We start from the raw sequence: 16,442 nt of genomic DNA, 5'->3' as shown, positions 1-16,442 counted from the left end.
AGCCAACCATCGTGTTGATGACACCAACAACCATAACCATAACCCCTGCAATCACGAAGACCTCGGCTGTCCAGGAGTGAGATGTGGAGTTTTTCATTCAAGAAAAAGGAAAATAGGATGTTGATCGGCGCGTACCTCGGTTCACCTTTTTTTTCAGTCGCTCGATTCCGGAATCAAACGCGAGGATCCGGAACAATGTGATAGCTTCTAGTCTGCGGTGAATTGTCAGTCTCAAAAAACGATTTCCAAAATTTCTTCATCCCGCGGCGAGAATAAAGCCTCTCAATTTTGCGACAGTCTTGAATAGTAGCTGGCTTCTGTTAAAACGTTATCTGCAGCTCGCCATATCGGGTGTCCGTAGCTTTGTGTTTAAAGTGGAACCTTTCTTACTCAACACCCGTACGCAAGTCTTGTCTTGTTTATGCTGGTTTCCAATGGGCATCAATAGCGAACGACATCACGTCCTAAGTGTAAAATCCATCAAAAGCAGACGAAGTGTAACAGTGACATGGAAATCAACGAAAATTCTATGTGGAGGATGTGGCGGGCGTAACGGAGCATCTGCGGGTTTATGCTGTAACAGCGTAGCAGACACATAGACCTCAAAGCATCACAAAGTTATTATTCAGATAGTGAATTCCCAGCCAACGCGCACATGACTGAACACACGAGGCCAAGTTGGTCATCATGATCGATGACGCAAGTGGGAAGTGGTCTAGGCCAGACGAGCAGGCATTCAGCCGGAGGGTGACACTCGGGAAATTACGATCTCGCTTCCAATCCACCGGTAGGCATGGTCCTTACGCAGCTTCATGAGCGTGTCAAACATCACGATTCCACCTATAAGGGCACGATTTTCACTGGTCAGGGTAGGGTTGGAAGATGCGGCCTGCTGGTGTCATCGTCACTTCCCGCACCACGCGGAATCGGTTAAATACCCCGAGTAGCGTACGCATGCAGGTTCGCTACCACGATAGCAACTCCATGACAGCAGTTTCCTGTGTTGACTTAGGCCACGTGCGTCAGTGATTTCGAACCGAAGAAAGGGCTCAAAGCTAGTGGGGGCGAGGAGACCATTCAAGCAAAGAACAGCCCCGGTTGACACGTCACGATACCTTATGCATCTTAGCCCTACCTTATGGAAACTTCACCACCTCTCACCCGCACCCTGCTCCGTTCGTTCATTTGAATAATAGTATGGATGGCCGCGAATAGTTATGTTGTGGTTGAAGCCGACTGTGAATCAGAGGCGGTCGTAGCTAGGTTTGTCTGCGCCCCAGACGAACCTTAGACGTTCACACAATAGGGATATTGGTTGGGACGGAAGATCTGTGATGAGGTGAAAACTCCATACCACGTGGAAGTCTTGGATAAAAGAGTCCGACGCCAGATGTTTCGTCTGTCACCGATGTCATGTCGATGTTTAACATTCGTGGCAGTTAAGCGATAGGATTTTGATTTTTTTGGCAGCAGAGATGGAGTCAAGGAGTCGCTTATTGGGAGATTGAGAACGCTGGTTGCTTATAGACAGTACTTTATGTGTGAAATGTTGGTTGCACAGACTCTAACATGATAAGATTGATCATTCGACAAACCTCACCAATGCTGCTCGTCGCAAATAGCCACGATGGCATGTGGGTGGCGTTGTCCAACCCCAAGGCGAAGGTTCATGCTGGTCTTGACTGTTAACTTGAGGGCAAATCTAGTCACTGGCTGAAAAACATGCGCATAACTACGGGCAGTAACAGAATGCGAATGATGAATCCTCAAAGTATCCATGTAGGAGCCATAACCGGCATCCACATCTGAAAGCTCTCAAATTACTCTAAGGTAGGATAAGGATGTGGACTGAAGGTGATGACTCGAATGCGATGGGGCCTTTCGCAGACAGACCACACGCCGGTGTCTGTTCATCGGCTACCAAAGACTTAGTGAGCAGACATCAAAGTATTGGCTGCCTATGCCTTCGACTTGGTCTTGAAGTCGGCGTCGATGTTGACATCGTCATAGACCACTTCATTTCTCTTGCCAGCAGCAATCTTCATCTTCTTCAGATGCCTGGTCTGCCTCTCTGTCTCCCTGGTAATCCACCATGTCCAGGCAGTCGCCACAATGCAAAGTCCACTCATTCCCATTGCGACACCAAACGGAGTTGAGTACTTGGGTGCGTAGGCAGATCGGAATAGCTGAGGTCCGATGAGCGTTCCGATTTGACCGAGTGAGTTGGAGAAGGCAATGGCAAACGCTGATCCTGTAGCCTTGGAGGTAGTCTGAAGACGCCAAGGCCACATGGTCGAGAACCAAGCATTCGAGGCAGAAGCAGCGATGACCGTCGCAGCGTAAACACCTCCGTTGTTCGGATATGTGTACATGACAGCATAGCACGCCAGTGTGGCAATCAGGTGAAAGAGTGCTACGACAGGATATGGCACACCCTTCCGATCCGTCAACCAGCTGCTGAGGACGATGCAGAAGATAGGCGAAACAGCAGAGGGGATCGTGAGAAGCTGGCTTTCGGCAATCGAGCTGTGGGTGATGTCAGTTTTCTGTGATTTCTCTGCCTTTGGATAGGATGAAGGGAGATAACTTACGCAAGTCCCAGGTCAGCAACGATGGTGGGCAGGTAGAAGGAAAGACCCGAGCCTCCAACAGTCTTCGTTGCCCAGACCAGTGTGAACCACCAGAGTCTCTGGTCCTTCAAACTTTCCAAGATCTCGCGAATGTTGAAGTGAGCTTCACTTGATCGGGGAGAGTTTGCAGGAAGACGAGCCTGCAGGAACCTCTTTTCGGTATCGGTAAGCCATGAAGCTTGCTCGGGAACTAACCATAGGTCCTTCGTTAGCCTTTGTTCTTGTTGTCTCTGTTGGGAACGAAAACGAATTAACTTACAGTCAGGGAAGATCCACCAAAGTGACGCTCCGAAGGCAATGGTAATTACACCCTCGACCAAGAAGAACCTACAAACTCGGGTTAGTTCTGCAATTGTCGCAACCGCGATGGGGCCGTGACTAACCACTGCCAACCAGACAAGCCATATCGCCCGGAAATGCCATCAAATGCGAACGCCAGTACAGCACTGACGACATTTGCGAAGAATTCGAAAGAGTCTGTTGACAAGCCACATCAGTTGGTGTCGGACAATTATCAGTGATAGAGGCCGTCACTGACAGAAAATCAAAAGTCGAATGGTCATCTCATCGGCACGGTACCAGTATGTCAATTGCAGAATGATACCAGGAAACATTCCAGCTTCGCACTCCAAAAAATTAGCTTCGCAAGAGGTATAGCTCAGAGAAGCTACTCACGAGACCTAGGAAGAAGCGAGCGACCCAGAGTCCCTCCTTTGATTTGACCGCGGCATGGCATGCCAGAGTGATGCCCCAAGTTACCTACACAAACTGATTTAGCTCGTTGGTTTTCAAAGGAGCCGCAGTAACTACCATGATTCGCGCCTGGAACCTCGATGGGAGCATCTTCTTCATAATCAGGTTGGATGGGATCTCGAAAATGATGAACGGTATCTAGTGCATGAGTTAGATCAGGATCATGAGAACCAACAGCTCTTGTGATGACGTACATAATACAATGTGCTGACGAAGTTGTAGTCGTCGCCAGTCATCTTCAGTTCTGTGAGGATGTTTCGGGGTGTTCCACGATTCATGATGCGCGCGTGCGCAGCCTAAGCCGAATCAGCCTCTACTTTTCAATAACACTGATCGAATCGAAACCATTGATTTCTTAGACTCACATTGTTTGCATCGACATTTTTGACCATGAAAATGAGGGCGCATAGCACCATGAGGTGCCAATCGACGCGGCGCAACAACTTCTTTTCCTCTTCATAAGACAGGAGACTGCGATCCTTCATGCGCTGGTGGTCATATCCGGGGATCTCGGCGGCGGCCTCGCCGTCAATAGGGGCGGCCCTGGGCTGGACATGTAAGTCATCCTCCGCCGGAGAGACCTGCGTCGGCAGGGTAGGGTCTGTCTTCTCTGTGGCATGGGCTGCCATGGCGAAGATGCGAATCAACAAACAGGATAAGCAATAGGGTGAAGGTGAATTGAATAAATGGACCGTGAGTACCCGGAGAGCTAGACTACATGACGTTCTTCATATAAGCGCTTCTTGTCTGAGTACCCAGTGGGTATTGGGGCAAATCTGTTGAAATGGGCAGAGCAGTTCATCACACATCCCATGTTCTTTGGGCGTCGACCAGCCGTTGTCAACATGCCTGCTCGTCCTCCTGAATTGTCACCATGGTGTGTGGATAGAAGAATCTTTTGGAACGAGTTCTCTCCTTGCAAATTTTCTATCAGATGAACCATGAACTATAATGTGATTGTCTAATTAGGAAGGCGCCGGATCAGCTCCTGTGGCAGGGTGTTGAGGTGGTAGAGCTGCGTCCTCATCGTCTTAGACGAAAGCTCGGCCACCGAGGCAAATTTCTTCGGCCGAGCTGGAAGGCTCTGTTGGACCAGGGTGCTACGCTACCCGGATGGCCGGCGACTGCGACGTTACTTGCAGCCGATGTACAAGCAAGTATCTTGAACTTGCACATTCAATGGCCGCACCACAGCACTACGAGCGCCTTGATGATCCCAGGTAGATCGTGTGGACAATGTGTAATCAGATTCATTGATTGATAAGATGCATTTCACTCACAGTGATAAGATTCAACAGACTTGGGCCATTGGCCGTTGTACACGCAACTCACACCCCCACCACTCCCCCAGGATATTCCACAAAAACGGCGCATCCCCACATCCTATGCTTAATCGTAAGCATCCATTATTGGCATGTCTTGGAAACGCTTAGCGTTCGAATGTTATTCGAGAACCCTTTTGACCGGTGCCCACCAACTTCACTCCTTACAAACATTTCCCACTCCCCTCAGTGCCCTCGCTTTGCGACGCGAATCGGCCGTGTCGATCGCCGTGGTCCCTTAGACGCTAACATGGAAATAGGAGTCTACTCAGGTTTCGATCTGGTCATATCATCCGAGCACGGCTCCATCGTCGGTAACCAAAAGAAACACATTTACATCAGTCGGAAGGGGCACAGCACTAGTGACAAAAGAGCTACCCAGTCTTGATGCATGATTATTCACTAAAATGCTCCCAACGTAACATTAGTCGCTCGCATAGCTCTCCCAACTCACCCTGACTAGTGGGTAACAGAGCTCACGGACTGCCCCTGGTAACCTTGAGAGAGCGGCTGCCCGCAGGGATCCTCCAACTGCAAGCCCACCTCACGCATAGCCCGAATCCCGCCGTTCATACTGTCTGCAGCGTACCCCTTGGCTCGCAGAACACTGGTGGCAACGCGAGCAGAGTCTCCATCGTAGCAAATGATGAGCGAACGCTTGTCGCGGAGCTGAGAGCAGATGTCGTCATTCTCGGAGCTAAGCTTGGCCTCAAGCTCTCTCCAAAGCGATGCCAAGACCTTTGGATCTGAGAAGGGGCTTGGAGTACCCGCCTCGATGAGCGGGAAGTTGACAGACCCCGGGAGACTGAACTGGTCGAAGTCCTCGGGTTGACGCAAGTCAACCACAATGGTGTCTGGTGATGGGGCTACAATCTTCTCCCAGCCTTGTCGTTCATCTGACCGTCTCTTGGACACGAAGAAAAGAAGATCTCTCGTCAGGATCTTATCCAGGTGGTAAAAGTCATTGAGGGCCACCAGAGGGTCCTTTTCCCAGGCCGAGTCGTATCGGTAGAGATCAACACCACTCAATTCCTAGGCGCCCGGTAATTAGCGAGATGCACCGTACCACATGGAAAATGAACACCAACGACTTACTGAGTTTCTGATCGGAGGGAACTGCTCGGAGTCTAGTTTGTCGAAATATTCGTCCATGTATTGGTACGGGAGATCGCAACACAAAAAGACGCAGTGAATTTGACCGTCTTGTCCTGCAAGCTCATTCAATGTCCCATTCTGCTTTCTTTTCTCGATGAGCTGGAAAAGCCCTTGGAGGTTGAATCCGGACGAGGGACCGCAAACAATGCCGTTGCGGCACAGCTCCAAAGAAAGCGAGAATGAGGGGTGGGATGCGACCTCCTCAATGTGGTCGACAGCTGACTTCCAGGGGAAATTGACAGGAGCCAGGAGAGCCAGGGACCGTGGCCCTGGAACTCTGTCGCCTGCAGCAGTACACACGCTGCGGGTGCTGTTAGAAATCACTGCGAAGCTGATCCGTTGAATTTCTTACCCCAAGCGGAAAACAGACGGGCTGTTCTCCTTGAAAAAGGTGCCTAATCCTGACATGGTACCTGTGCAAAAGAGTGTTAAAGCCCCAATCTTCAAAAGAAGCTGAAAATCTTTGGAGACAAGACGTACCAGAAGTTCCCATTCCTGCGCAAATCAGGCTAATTTCGGGCAGTTGTTCCAGAATCTGCGGGCCTGTCCATCGCATATGAGATTTCCAGTTCTTGTTGGCTCGATCAGTAGCTGTGACACGCACATAACGCTTGATAAGATGCCTCACCAGATCGTTGTTGTATTGGTCGGGGTTGACAACAGACTCAGATTCCTGTGCCCAGCGGTATGCCGCTCGAATTCCGCCACGCTCGTCGTTCGGTTCGGGTTGGGAAGGACCGCCGAATAAAGTACTGTTACAAGGCCATAGTGAGCAAAGTTATGTCTCACCGGGAACCTTTCAATCAAACTCGAGAACGGCCCCACTTACAGTTTAAGACCGAAGAATTGCATCAGTTTCAACTTTGCCGATGTCGTCTTATTGCTCAGGAAGGCGTGCACATCTCCTAAGTCGTAGAGCACGCGGGACATCAAAGCCATGGAAATGACAGTTGAACCAGAGCTGTATTCAACTACGGTTTTGGTCTTGTCGGGAGCAACCCCATGCTCAAGAAGATTGAGGGCTGTTGTTGAACCAGACATTAGCAATTCGAATTCCCCATAATATCATTCCGACATAATTACCTGGCATAGCTTTGACATTGTTTGCAGGGTGCATAGTCATCATCTTGGCGTAGATACGGATGCCATCTTGTCGGTATGGATTGAGGGCGTCGGGAAGCTCCACAAGCGGCAATGGTGGTGCCTTGTCAGGATTGAAGTAATCCTTGACAGAGTCAGGGCCCTTATAAACGTTCAGGTTGTTTCGTGCCGGCATCTCGAAGTTGTGACAATAAGAAAGAAATGTGTTGTTGGGGGATTATGTCGAGGAATGTAGAGTTCGGAAGCATTCAGCTGCAGAAATGATAGACAATAATCTTTTGCTCCCTTGGAAGGACGTTGCACTCAGGACAACCGATCTCAGACCTTCAAAGTGAAGCGACTGCCCCTGATATTATTGCATGTTCTCAGCTAGACCACAAACAATTAAACATAACTACGTACGATACGTCTGAAGTATACGTCCGCTTACATGCCCAATGGAATTACATCACGTCTTCACCACACTCTACACTTGTCAATCGCGCGTGGCAGGGGTATGAAAAGCTGCGAGTGATTCTCGCCGACAGAAACCGGTCACACAAAACAAATGGCTCAATGGACCAAACATGACTCAACTAAGAAACTGTCACCTGTGGGAAGTTCATGATGAAGCTTTCCATACACGAAAGGGTTGTGATCGAATGGGTCCTGAACTGCATACCCCAGTCCCGAATTGACATTCCGCCGCCCCCTGTGACCTATGAACGCTGTAGCGGGCATGTCCGATAACACCGAAGGGATCCTCTCTTCTCCGAGTGCGACCTGCTATTGCTTGTTCTGCATGATGATCTGCATAGCCACAGAAGGCCCGTCCCATCGACCTAATAAAATCTCAGGGTGTGAAATTATAAGGCAAAGACCATCATGAACACGCGCCGTTGAGCGGCGTCCCTGACGATGAAGGCAGAGTCGTAGCAGGCACCCCCACTCTCACGACACATGCTGCGTGCAACAAGGTCCGACCATGACAGCAAAATCGATGAATAGCGGTAAAGCTCTTCATTAAACTCAAAAAAGGAAAACACGGCAAGCTCAGCGCAACATCATTAGCAAACATTTTGACGTTCCACTAATAATTACCGTGACGCTGCGCATGCTACGGCGAAGTTCTACACTGCTAGTCTACCAAAGGTCCACCAAGACCTTCTCAATGATCTGCCACGTCATTTCAAGCTGTCTACAGAACTTCACGTTCGTCCCTTGAAGTTCCCCGGGGTATAATTTGGTCCCAGATATCGTGTAAAGGCAGCATCTAGGTAGTGAGCGAAAGAATAGACTCCAGCTTCTACCGCATCTTTGTTGAAAACCCTAATTTGCACATCGTACCGACTTTCCTCTCTAGCAATGAACGAGAAACCTGATCCAGCTGACAGCAGCCCTCGGGAGGCTGGGGGCATCATTACCAACACCCTCGAGAGCTCCCAGACGCCGGAGACTGTGATGGAATCGCCAACGTCCACCGACAAAAACCCAGAGGCGCACACGTTCAACGAGCAGACAAATTACGTGTCGAAGGTCAAGGTCATCACGGTAGGTTGCCCCGCCTCAGAGGATTCGACTTTATCCCCCTGTTTGCTCTCGCGACGAATACTCACAAGAAAAGATTTTCCTGGCATGCGCCAGCGTGGACCTGGTAGCGCTCATGGACCAGACCACCCTGGCAGCTAGCTTGTCTATTGTTGGCAATTACCTTCATGCAGGACAACAGCTATCCTGGCTTGCTAATGGTTACTTCATGTACGTTTTGGTCGCTTTATGATGGCTCTCGCTGATTGATGCATCCGCATAGCACATCCACAGTTGGGCAGCTCTTGTACGGCCGCCTCTCGGACATATGGTCGCGTAAGGTGATCCTAATGGTCGGACTGGCCATCTTCGGCCTCGGATCGCTGGCATCCTCTCTGGCGCAGACGGCTACCCAACTCATCATTTTCCGTTGTTTTACGGGCCTGGGCGGTGGCGGACTCATGACAGTTGCCCAGATGATCGTCAGCGATGTGGTCCCTTTGCGCGAGAGAGGGAAATACCAGGGTATTCTGGCAAGTTCCTCCGGTCACGATTCCACTTCCACCCCAGACTCCCTTCCCCGCCACGGCATCAGATTTGATCAGATATCTTTTCTTCCTAACAGATGAACATACACACACCCCTCCCCTGCACAGGCGACCCTCCTACTAACACCTCAGTTCCTTCAGGGCGCCGTCACTGCACTAGCCAACGGAATAGGTCCCGTCATCGGCGGCACCCTATCCTCCAAAGGGGGCGACTCATGGCGCTGGATCTTTCGCCTCAATCTGCCCCTGACGGCACTGTCTGCAGTATGCGCCCTGTTTTTCATGCCACTCAGGAAGGTCACTGGGGACTGGAAATTGTAAGTCGTCTTCTGTTAGTGGCTGACGTTGAACGAAACCTGAGCGGAGCTCCGCTCGGTTGAAGTCACTCATGAAGTCGCACTCAAGCTGACCACCGGCATCCCAATGTAGGAAGACACGAGCCATCGACTTCGTAGGCATCTTGCTTGCATTGGCAGGCACCACTAGCTTAATGCTCGGTTTGACTTGGGGTGGCGGCGAGTATCCCTGGGCTTCTGCAGCCGTCCTTACTACCCTCCTCGTGGGTTTCTTCATCTGCGTCGTCTTTGTCTTGTGGCAGTGGAAGGGGCCGAGATACCCGCTCGTACCTCGTAAGATCCCATGTTGCCCCTGACCACGAATATGGGACTAATCTTTATCCCTTGCGTCTTGCACAGTGGACATCTTTCGAGCTCGCATGACCATCGGAGCATGCATCACCATGGCTATTAACGGGTGGAACTTCGTCGTTCAGGTCTACTACATTCCCACCTTCTACCAGTTTGTCTACAACTATGGGGCGACTAGATCCGGTGTCATGCTGCTTCCCATCACCCTCGTGCAGACTGCGAGTAGTACCCTCTCCGGACTCATAGTCCACTGGGTGGGACGTTACCGCGAGTGCATCTTATTCGGGTGGCTCTGCTGGTCGGTCGGTCTAGGCCTCATGTCCACCCTCGACGAGACCTCTGGTCTAGGAAAGCAGATCGGCTATTCCCTGCTCATTGGTGTGGGTGTGGGAAATACTCTTCAGCCGTAAGCATCAGTGCTTTGACCGATCACTATGTTGTTTACTGATGCGGTCCTCGACAGGGCTCTGGTCGCCATCCAAGCAGGTGTTCCAAGAAAGGACATGGCCGTTGTCACATCATTCCGCAAGTATGTCATCCCTCGGCCCAGAGATGAAGACGTACTGGTGATATTGACACCGGTGGGACAGCTTTGTGAGGAACTTGGGGGCTACATTTGGGCTTGCCATTTGCGGCACAATTTTGTTGGTCACCTTCCTAGAGGCGTACACAGCCCGTTTGATGACACCATGTACTGACAATTCCAAGGAACAACATCGTCAAGAGCTCGGTCAATGGTCTGGATCTGGGTGTGGAACAACGCGATTCCCTTCTCAGTAACCCACAGCAGTACATATCGTCACTTTCTGATGAAGATGCGCAACGTATCAGAGCCGTTCTCGCGCCCGCATACCAGAAGTCTTTCAAGGTCATCTTTGAGCTTGGTTCTGGCTTAGCAGCAGCAGCGTTCATCGTAGCATGGTTCTTGATGCCGCACATTGACTTGTCCCGCACCGACGATCACAAGTTGAAAGAGGAGGGTCATCAGGCGCAACTGAAAGAAAACGCTGACGCCGCAGAGAAGTCTCCGTGATCGGCAAGGTTGAACAACGTTGGGCTACATTTTCAACAATGGCCAGGATTGTCGGAAGGAGGGCTTCGGCGATAGGAGGCTGGTGAAGACTTTTGGGGTAGGGCGGAGTTGTGTTGATTTTTCGACTCAGCAGGGCAAATTTGTACCAAAGCTCATTAGTAGCGCTAGAATGGGCTTGACTTGAAAATCTACAATATTGCCGAAGTAAGTTGCGTCCACGTGTGTTGGTGGAGGGGCAGGCTGAAAGAGTACGTTTAGTCTCTGATACCTCAGCTGAACATGAAGCCATATCCCACCGGCTGCCACATCACTTACCAGTAAGATCGACGCTGATGCTGCGGCAACACCACGGCCTTGATTCGTGACAAAAATGCTCGGAAACCATCACTGTGCTAAACCTGCTGACACAAGACTCTTGTTAATTTATGATTAGATTGATAAGCTTTTTAGCCGCCATGTGCTCCATGGGCCTAATGCACTCCGCGGACCACAAGCTTGTCCCCACGGTGTATGGTGTGGTGGTTTAAACACACGCCGTGTGGTATCGCCGAACTGCCCTGTCCGACTACCCGAGTCGTTTACATAATGCGACCGAATGCGAAGGCATTCCCTGCGTAGAACATGCAATGCAACGCAGCCCCAGTCATTTGAACATCAGAGTGGGCCAACGCGAGTACCTAGTCTCCAAGTACTCACCAGTACTGCAGATCCGCGGCAAGATCGTGGCATCAAGGTTGTCTTCAATAATCACCTCATGGAACTCAACGACTAGCGTGCGCGATCACTTTAATCACTCAGTCACATTGAATGTCCGACTCGGATTCGGAGGTAATTTCGAGCTCGGGATGCAGCTGCAAAGCGAAACCTTTATGGCCAATGTCGTCAATTCGGTAGTTGTATCAATAGCGCGAGCAAAAAGTCTGTAGATGGATCCATTTCCACGACATCATTATGGAGATATAAGCAATTGGGCTCCGATTGCGGATGGAAAGCTTCATCATCGTCTTTCCTCCAAGTCTTGAGGTCCCCGTGGCGAAGGCAGCTGTCCTCGCGGAAACATCGCAACTCACGATCCATCGGTCCATTCATTTCCCAAAGATGAAACCTCACACGGGCGCAATCCTGCTGGCTGCCCTGTATTCCGGCTCTACATTTGCAGCAGCCGACTCTCAACGGCCACTACTGAAGGACTTTGACGCCCTCGGCGCCTGGTTCGAAGAAGTAGCCGCCATCAATGCCACGGGACCTCAAGATGTCGAACAAGCCAAGAACACCACCATTGCCATCGTTGGCGCAGGCATCACTGGCTTAGCCACGGCTCTCATGCTTGATAGCGTTGGCGTGCACAACTGGGAGATCCTCGAGGCTAGTCACCAGATCGGTGGACGTCTGCGGACTATTTATGTCGGGGGCACCCAAGAATGGGCGGAAATGGGCCCTATGCGTCTTCCCTACAAGATCAAGTACAAGAGCGACAATGCGACGCTTGAGTACTCCGACCATGCCATGACGTTTCAGTTGGCAGACTGGCTCAATGAGATGAACCAAGGCAGCCAACCTGACCTGAACATCAGTTTCATCCCCTGGATCCAGCACTCGCCTAATGAGTTGCTGGCACTTGGCACCGGGAGACATCCCGACGGAAGCATCCCCACGCGCGCCGAGATTGCCGCGAACTCCAGCCTTGGCAAGCCGGCACCGATGGATACACAGGAGTACAAGGACATCAAGGCGAAGATGAGCAGCATTCTCCTCAACGAAGATACAGTCAGAGAGATCCAGAAGGACGTATGGAGAGTACATGGCCGCACTATGAAGAGCGGGCTCGACGACGTCAGTCAGCAGAGCATGATGCGCAACGTTTGGAACGCGAGTGCTGAGGTGGTGGATGCTATTCACGGCGCCACTGATTACGACGTTTTCTGGGACGAGATGCATCACAACTCGAACCTGGCGCAGGATGGCAGCAAGGGCACCTTGGGTGAGACGGAATGGCGCTGCGTCGATGGCGGCTTCAGCCGCTTCTCGGACGCAATCCTGCCACACGTTCAAGATCGTCTCGTTCTGAACCGCCAGGTCCGGGCGATTGAGGCTGTCAAAGATAATCAGAACGTGGTCACCGGCACGAAGATCTCTTGGGTTGACGTTGATGCCAACAGAACTCAGACGAAGCCGACGGCTGAGCAGAGCAAGACCTACGATTACACCATGCTCGCAGTTCCTTTCACCATGACTCGAATGATGCGCCTGCCATCCTTCTCGCCCACCCTCTCGCGAGCCATGGCTGAACGCGGTCTTCGCTTCAAGGACGCCTGCAAAGTTGGCCTGCTCTTCAGCGAACGCTTCTGGGAGAAGGGTGACCGCCCTATCTTTGGCGGTTACTCGACGCCTCCAGATGCAGCTGTTGGCGCTCTCTACTACCCAGTCTATGGCCACAACGAGTCAGGGCGTCCAGGTCTCATTCTGCACTACCGCGGAGGTGATTGGAGCAGCCGCTTCGCCAGCCTCAGCGAGGAGCAGCACGTGGGCATGGTCCTCGACGCAATTGCTTCCCTCCATGGCGAGCACATCCGAGACCTGTACACTGGAACCTACGAGCGGCTGTGCTGGCTGGATGAGCCTTTCATCGCCACGGCCTGGACGCGCCCGGATGTGGCTCAGCACGCATTGTACATCCCGTCGTACCACCAGACGGAGTCGAACGTTATCGTTCTCGGCGAGCACACGGCGCCCACGCACGCATGGATCAGCTCTTCACTTTACTCCGCCGTTCGTGGTGCTGTTCAACTCTTGCTTGAGATTGGTTTGGTCGATGAGGCCAAGCAGCTGAACGAGCAGTGGATGGGACGATGGATCAACATGCAGTAGAACACATGTGTGCGTCAAGATGGGAAGATTCAAGAAGTCGCGGATGAAAAGTTGTGTTTTGGAGGAACATCACAAGGGGAAACTCAGCGATGAAGTTTTAGGGTGACCTAGATAGCCACCAACAAGCTTCTAATTCTGCAGAGGTAATGAGATTATGATTCAACCCATAAATCTTGCAGCAAGTGACACGCTGGAATGATCGACGTGACAGACTCACTCATTTTCAAGTCCTGAATTTGCTAGAACGTGCTTTTGATAACGAAGCGCTGTACGGATCATGTTTGGGAAGATGAAACAAATGTTCAGTTTTTTCTACACAAAAATTGGACCACCACTAAGAGTACCGCCAGCCTCCGGCACTTTCAAGATGCCTTCATTCACCAAATCTATTGCCAGCCGGCTCAAAAGTCCATCGCAGCCCTTCGCTGCCAGTATTCCCACAGCCACCGGCAGCTTCTCATCGTGGTTGGTCAAAGTGCTGAAGCTAGCGACCTCGCCCACCGGATAAACCAAGTCCGGGCATCCCGAGAAGACAGACATTCGGGCGGCAGAGAACCCAGTAAAAGGCGCCGGGAGGGCTATGTCGTACCGATTCCTCGGAGACTGCGTTCCCGTCTTACCGGCATACAAAATAAAGCCGGACGAGCATTGCAGGCTGTCATTGACTGGAGGCAGGATCTGATCATTGAACCAGTCCATGAACATTGTCTTGTTCTGCAAGGCCTCATCCCAGGAGTAGTTGGCAGCCCAGGCCCATCGGGCCAGCGGGGAAGGGTTGATAAAAGGCCGACGTCCGTCGAATTGCTTCGCATAATCTGCGTAGAACGGCTGGACCACCGCATCGTCCTGGCCCTTCCCAGTAAGCACTGGGTAGGTAATGTTGAAAGTCTCGGTGAAGTTGAGATCGGCGTTAGGGTTCGTTTCGCGCATGCCCCATTGCTGGGCCACATTCAGGGTGCTCACGTTGCCACCCACAAACTTGGCCAGAGCGGCCGCGAAGTTGTTCAGCAGAACGCCTGCTTCGGTGCTGGAATTCGGGTATGACACAGTCATGATCTTGGTCGGATACTTGGGCTGCAATGTTGCCAGTGAAGTGTAGTTGGAGCCATATGTTACAGCCTGGAGTTTGTCCCACAGCTTTGGGTCCCGAACAAGGAAGCCGACGGTATCCAGAGGCTCTGACAGCGGCATGATATGATCGGAGCTCACGGCACCGTGCGATGCCCTGTTGCCAAAGACGCCGTTCACTCCTGCGGGACTGCGAATGCTGCCACCCGTATCAGTTCCGACGGCGGCATCAAGCCAGCTATAGGAACCGACAGAAGCGCCTGCGCCGGAGCTCGAAGAGGACGGGTCTTGATAGCCATCTCCCCTAGGGTTGAAGGGAGAATGGTAGTCAACCCAGTCGACGGTAGCAACCTCGCTCGTTGCAAACTGGGACAGCTTTTGTGTGCCCACAATGATAGCACCGGCGTCGATAAGCCTTGAGATGGCTGTTCCAGTGACGTTGTTGGCCGGGTATAAATGATACCATGCGCGGTTCCCGTTTGACTGTTTGACCCCAGCCAGCGAGAAGATGTCCTTCACGGCAATGCGGACACCAGCCAATGGTTTGGAATCGGAAGGCTCGTAATACAAGCGCGAAGGCACGCCGATGGTGAAGGTAGCTGAACCGGGGATCTTGGCTGGCAAGACTTGGAAAGTGCCATCGTTGTTGCCCAGTAAGGCTTCGGTGAACGCACCGGCGGTATCGTCATACAGTCGGTATGCTTGATGTAGGTCTCCGGTGGCTTTGCGCAGGAAGTACGGCCCCTTCGGCACATTGGAACTCGACGTGAAGCTGACAACTGTCGAGGGTGTTTCGCTTGTAGTATGGATGGCTTTAGCTATCGAGGTCTTCGAGTTATTTGTTCCATCGAGGAGAAGCTGCGTAAACCCAGATTGAAACACGTCGTCGGCTTTAGTCCAAGCAGTGAAGATGTCGGAAAGATTATCGTGCGCCGTAGGCAAGACGACGACCGGAACGAAATCCAAGACCCCTTCGATATCTGCGGGAACATCTGATTGGAGGGAGATGTTTGCAACGACGTGGGGGCTAATGAAGTATGGGATCCCATTCAGAAGAAGAGTTGAACCAGTCGAGATGATCTGGGACGCCGCAAATGGCAGTGCGGCCGCGGCGAAGATCTGCGCCGGATGCATCTTCATTGCGTGGTATGGATGGCAGTCACACCGTAAAACACTGCTCGTGGACAAATCAAAGAATTGAAGGCCTACAAGATAGCCAAGGGCACTCTCAACGTGGACCTAGGTGAGTGTTTATTGACTCGAGCTATCCGTATGATACGTCGGTGATCGAAGACTACATCTGGAAGCCTCCACCAGTACCTGAGAACGTGAGTCCTTGCATCCTAATCCCACGGATTTCCAAAGATTCCCCACGGATGGATTTTGACGACCAAGCATGCGTCAGTTTGCAGGGATTGGTTTAGAGCCGACATATGAGCAATTGTTGAAGAAACACACGCCCACCATGTGGAGTTGCGGAAAGAAGATGTATCCATGGATATACATGTGCGGAGGGAGCTTTACAGTCCGTTGCGTTAATAGCGTCCGCCCCCCCTTTTTACTGAAATTATATATATATAATCCCTATATATATATAAAAATTTACCTAATACTATATAGATATTTATAGTATAGTAATTAACTTATTTTAATAACTTTAATTAATCTATTCCTATTAAATCTTATTATCTAAAGGTATTATAATACCTCTTAAACGCTACTATATAACTTAGTAAGTAGATAATAACTTATTTAAGTATTATCTATTACTTATTATTAATAATATATAGAAATAATAATATATATAATAA

At 51.1% G+C, this 16,442-nt stretch overlaps 5 protein-coding genes across 5 annotated transcripts; 2 read left to right on the top strand and 3 right to left on the bottom strand.

The window, feature by feature from the left end:
• Nucleotides 1-1,958: 1,958 nt before the first annotated feature.
• GCG54_00008381 (MFS transporter prlL) lies at nucleotides 1,959-4,012 on the bottom strand (the record flags this gene model as incomplete). Its single annotated transcript, XM_045408348.1, has 9 exons — nucleotides 1,959-2,526; nucleotides 2,592-2,820; nucleotides 2,890-2,957; nucleotides 3,014-3,107; nucleotides 3,169-3,256; nucleotides 3,306-3,389; nucleotides 3,441-3,521; nucleotides 3,578-3,679; nucleotides 3,749-4,012. The coding sequence occupies 9 exons, from the start codon at nucleotides 4,010-4,012 to the stop codon at nucleotides 1,959-1,961; spliced, it is 1,578 nt and encodes a 525-aa protein (XP_045263038.1).
• Nucleotides 4,013-5,164: 1,152 nt separating this feature from the next.
• GCG54_00008380 (L-3-cyanoalanine synthase 2) lies at nucleotides 5,165-7,136 on the bottom strand (the record flags this gene model as incomplete). Its single annotated transcript, XM_045408347.1, has 6 exons — nucleotides 5,165-5,737; nucleotides 5,801-6,161; nucleotides 6,213-6,273; nucleotides 6,341-6,612; nucleotides 6,690-6,882; nucleotides 6,944-7,136. The coding sequence occupies 6 exons, from the start codon at nucleotides 7,134-7,136 to the stop codon at nucleotides 5,165-5,167; spliced, it is 1,653 nt and encodes a 550-aa protein (XP_045263037.1).
• Nucleotides 7,137-8,305: 1,169 nt separating this feature from the next.
• On the top strand, nucleotides 8,306-10,695 carry GCG54_00008379 (MFS thioclapurine efflux transporter tcpA; the record flags this gene model as incomplete). The annotated part of the gene is made up of 9 exons (XM_045408346.1): nucleotides 8,306-8,491; nucleotides 8,565-8,698; nucleotides 8,751-8,961; nucleotides 9,124-9,332; nucleotides 9,445-9,644; nucleotides 9,711-10,068; nucleotides 10,126-10,191; nucleotides 10,253-10,306; nucleotides 10,371-10,695. The coding sequence occupies 9 exons, from the start codon at nucleotides 8,306-8,308 to the stop codon at nucleotides 10,693-10,695; spliced, it is 1,743 nt and encodes a 580-aa protein (XP_045263036.1).
• Nucleotides 10,696-11,793: 1,098 nt separating this feature from the next.
• On the top strand, nucleotides 11,794-13,563 carry GCG54_00008378 (L-amino-acid oxidase; the record flags this gene model as incomplete). Its single annotated transcript, XM_045408345.1, has 1 exon — nucleotides 11,794-13,563. The coding sequence occupies one exon, from the start codon at nucleotides 11,794-11,796 to the stop codon at nucleotides 13,561-13,563; it is 1,770 nt and encodes a 589-aa protein (XP_045263035.1).
• A 312-nt stretch (nucleotides 13,564-13,875) lies between these two features.
• GCG54_00008377 (Outer envelope protein 64) lies at nucleotides 13,876-15,771 on the bottom strand (the record flags this gene model as incomplete). Its single annotated transcript, XM_045408344.1, has 1 exon — nucleotides 13,876-15,771. The coding sequence occupies one exon, from the start codon at nucleotides 15,769-15,771 to the stop codon at nucleotides 13,876-13,878; it is 1,896 nt and encodes a 631-aa protein (XP_045263034.1).
• Nucleotides 15,772-16,442: the final 671 nt, after the last annotated feature.

The sequence above is a fragment of the Colletotrichum gloeosporioides genome (assembly GCF_011800055.1).
Source record: "Colletotrichum gloeosporioides strain Lc1 chromosome Unknown consensus_52, whole genome shotgun sequence".
Lineage (NCBI taxonomy): Eukaryota > Fungi > Ascomycota > Sordariomycetes > Glomerellales > Glomerellaceae > Colletotrichum > Colletotrichum gloeosporioides.
Note: the sequence above shows the minus strand (reverse complement) of the source record. Positions and strands in the feature narration are given on the sequence as shown.